The 2,581-nt window shown below is 53.7% G+C and overlaps 1 protein-coding gene across 1 annotated transcript; it reads right to left on the bottom strand.

Moving 5' to 3' along the window:
- Window positions 1-336: 336 nt before the first annotated feature.
- Window positions 337-2,315, bottom strand: LOC123427963 (anthocyanidin reductase ((2S)-flavan-3-ol-forming)-like). The gene is made up of 6 exons (XM_045112110.1): window positions 2,062-2,315; window positions 1,773-1,939; window positions 1,453-1,653; window positions 1,201-1,360; window positions 874-1,087; window positions 337-789 (listed from the first exon to the last, which is right to left on the bottom strand). Exons 1-6 carry the CDS (start codon window positions 2,198-2,200, stop codon window positions 642-644), a joined length of 1,029 nt encoding a protein of 342 aa, XP_044968045.1. The 5' UTR covers window positions 2,201-2,315; the 3' UTR covers window positions 337-641.
- Between the last annotated feature and the right edge of the window lie 266 nt (window positions 2,316-2,581).

The following is a 2,581-nucleotide window of genomic DNA, read 5'->3' as shown; positions in this document are numbered from 1 at the left end:
TCCTCTCCAAGTTGTGATCTCCTGTAACAACACAGCTTGTATGCGCTATCAGGGATGTGTACCCCTGTTATATAAACACGTACGTCGCCCCCTCAAGGTGGTATGACGCTTTTCACCAATCGCACATAATGCTCTTTCCACGAAGGATCATCGAACCGGACCATCTGCTGCCCGTCATGATCTCCATCCCGATGGCTCCGCGGCCTCTTGGCAGACACAACATTAATATTGTCCATGGAGCATCATATCATTTCTCTTGGAGTGATGATGAACTGGTAAATAAATATTTCCTCATCGGTTTATACTTCTACAAATTTGGATGCCTAAAACAGATGGTTTTCGACGGTGACATGGAAATAGTAATTTATTTACATACTTTTGATAGAGTTCAGGATGGAAAATGCACTTTTTCCTTTCTTATAAGATAAACTCAAACAAGAAGATAGAAAATGTTACACGACTTTACCGAGTTGTGCTCTCGGTCAGCAATCAAGAAATTAAACTTAAGCACCAACATTTCAACACATTTTGTGCTCTAGGCTCTAGCCTCTAGGAGGATAGATTTATTTTTGCAAGCGCATAATCCCTGTCGTTCTGAGATCATTGAGTCGACTCTAGACTCTAGAGAAGAGCCTGTTATATCAGTATTTAAGGAGTCCCAGGGTCCTGCCGTAGACGACGAGGTCGTCGTATATCTCGTCCAGGTTCTTGTACTTGTACTCGAACCCCTCCTTGATGAGCTTGTCCGACCAGATGCTCACCCTCGGCTTCTCCGGAAGATGACCAATGCTGCAAAGCAAACACAGGGTCACGTTTGTGCTGTGCTGTGCATGTCGACTGTGGATGCGGCCAGGTGAGCTTGCACGTACGTACCGGTCGTCGTTGATCTCGTACTGCGGGTACTTGGCCGCCAGGAAGTGGGCGAGCGCCACGGCGGTGGTGTTGAGGGTGCACACGATGTACCGCCCCGACGTGGCCTCCTCGGCGGCGAATATCTCGGCGCGGCTCACGTCGTCGATGTGCACCAGCGGGATCGACCCCGATGCCTTCTCGATGAGCTCCAGGTTGTCCACCATGTCGTCGTCGCCTGAGGTCGATCCGTCCATCACGCGCCCCACGTTATTATAGCAAGCACATGGCCATGCATGGCGTAGCGTTGAAACTTGAAGCATTATATATAGGACACGTCGCCTGACGTACCGGAGAGCAAGGAGAGGACCTCGGGGACGCTGGTCTTGACCTTGCTGGCCGGTGCCCCGCCGACGACGACCACGGGGCACACGGTCACCAGGCTGAGGCCCTTCTCCTCCGCGAGCGCCATCGCCGCCTTCTCCGCCAGCACCTTCGAGGCAGGGTACGCCTGCAGCAACGGCCAAACAACACGTACTTACGGCGTCGTTCCAAACTCATATGCTAAGTTCTACTGGTTGATGATCCATCGATCGTACGCACCCAGGTACCGCTCTTGGTGGCCCTGAGGTACTCGACGTCGGACCAGGAATCCTCGTCCAGGACATGGCCGTCGCCTTCCAGCGGCCGGCTGGAGATCGCGGCCGTCGACGATGTGAGGACCACGCGCTTCACCGTCCCCGCCTTCACGCATGACCTCATCACGTTGAGGGTTCCTTGAATCGCCGGCTGGATCACTTCTTCCTGACACGACCAAACGAATTAAGAACAGCATATATGCCGATTTGTCTCCTTTTCCCAAAAAGACAAGAACAGTATCCCGATTTATGGCTGGCATGCCATCACGGTGTGATATTACTTACCTCGGCGTTCTCTGGCATGAGGGCCACCGGAGCGGCGACGAGGAAGGCGTAGTCGCAGCCGGCGACGGCGTCGTCGAAGCTGCCCTCTTCGTTCAGGTCGGCGCGGAAGACCTCCAGGGGGCCGAGCGCCGCCAGGGTCTTGAGATGCGCGTTCTTCTCCCCGTCATCTGGGAATCCAAGACATCACACCACCAGTTTCAGATGCCAACAGAATCGATCCCTCCACGGGCTCCATCCGTACGGCCTGATGGTTTCACCGGTGGTAAATATATAAGGCTCAAGTAATTACCGGGGTTCCTGACCGTCGTCTTCACGGCGTAGCCCTTCTCCAGCAGCATCTTGACGAGAGCCGACGCGATGTACCCGCTCCCTCCGGTGACGCACGCCGTCTTCCTCCTCGTCGTCCCATCACCAGCCGCCGCCGCCATATCGCCGGTGATCACTACTACAGTTCTCCTGGGCTCCTGGCAATAACTGAAGCGCCGGAGCTATGTTCCTCTGGTGGAGTGGTCAGGCAACTGGATTGTGCTTGCACCGGCACGTGCATTTTGTAGATGTAGAGAAGGCGTGGTCGTGGCTGGTGGTTTCAGTGGTTGGGGAGCCGCGTTCAACACCATCCACGCAAGTCGATATCAAGGATGAGGAATGCATGATTGGGGACTGTTTTCACCTGGAGCAAAATGATGCGTAGGACTAGAGTCTATGAGCATGAGGAGCACGAGGGAGCTGTACAGTTACCTCTTTATCCGGAAAAGAATATACAGTTATCTCTCATCTCCAAGGCTATGTGTATGTGAGTGCTCGTATGT

Source organism: Hordeum vulgare, chromosome 2H, assembly GCF_904849725.1.
Source record: "Hordeum vulgare subsp. vulgare chromosome 2H, MorexV3_pseudomolecules_assembly, whole genome shotgun sequence".
Lineage (NCBI taxonomy): Eukaryota > Viridiplantae > Streptophyta > Magnoliopsida > Poales > Poaceae > Hordeum > Hordeum vulgare.
This window is presented reverse-complemented; position numbering and strand designations above follow the sequence as displayed.

Coding starts and splice junctions, on each gene's coding strand:
- LOC123427963 (XM_045112110.1), bottom strand. CDS start 2,200: ATGGCGGCGGCGGCTGGTGATGGGACGACGAGGAGGAAGACGGCGTGC. Junction 1,654..1,772: donor TCATGCCAGAGAACGCCGAG/GTAAGTAATATC, acceptor TGGTCGTGTCAG/GAAGAAGTGATCCAGCCGGC. Junction 790..873: donor TACGAGATCAACGACGACCG/GTACGTACGTGC, acceptor TTTGCTTTGCAG/CATTGGTCATCTTCCGGAGA.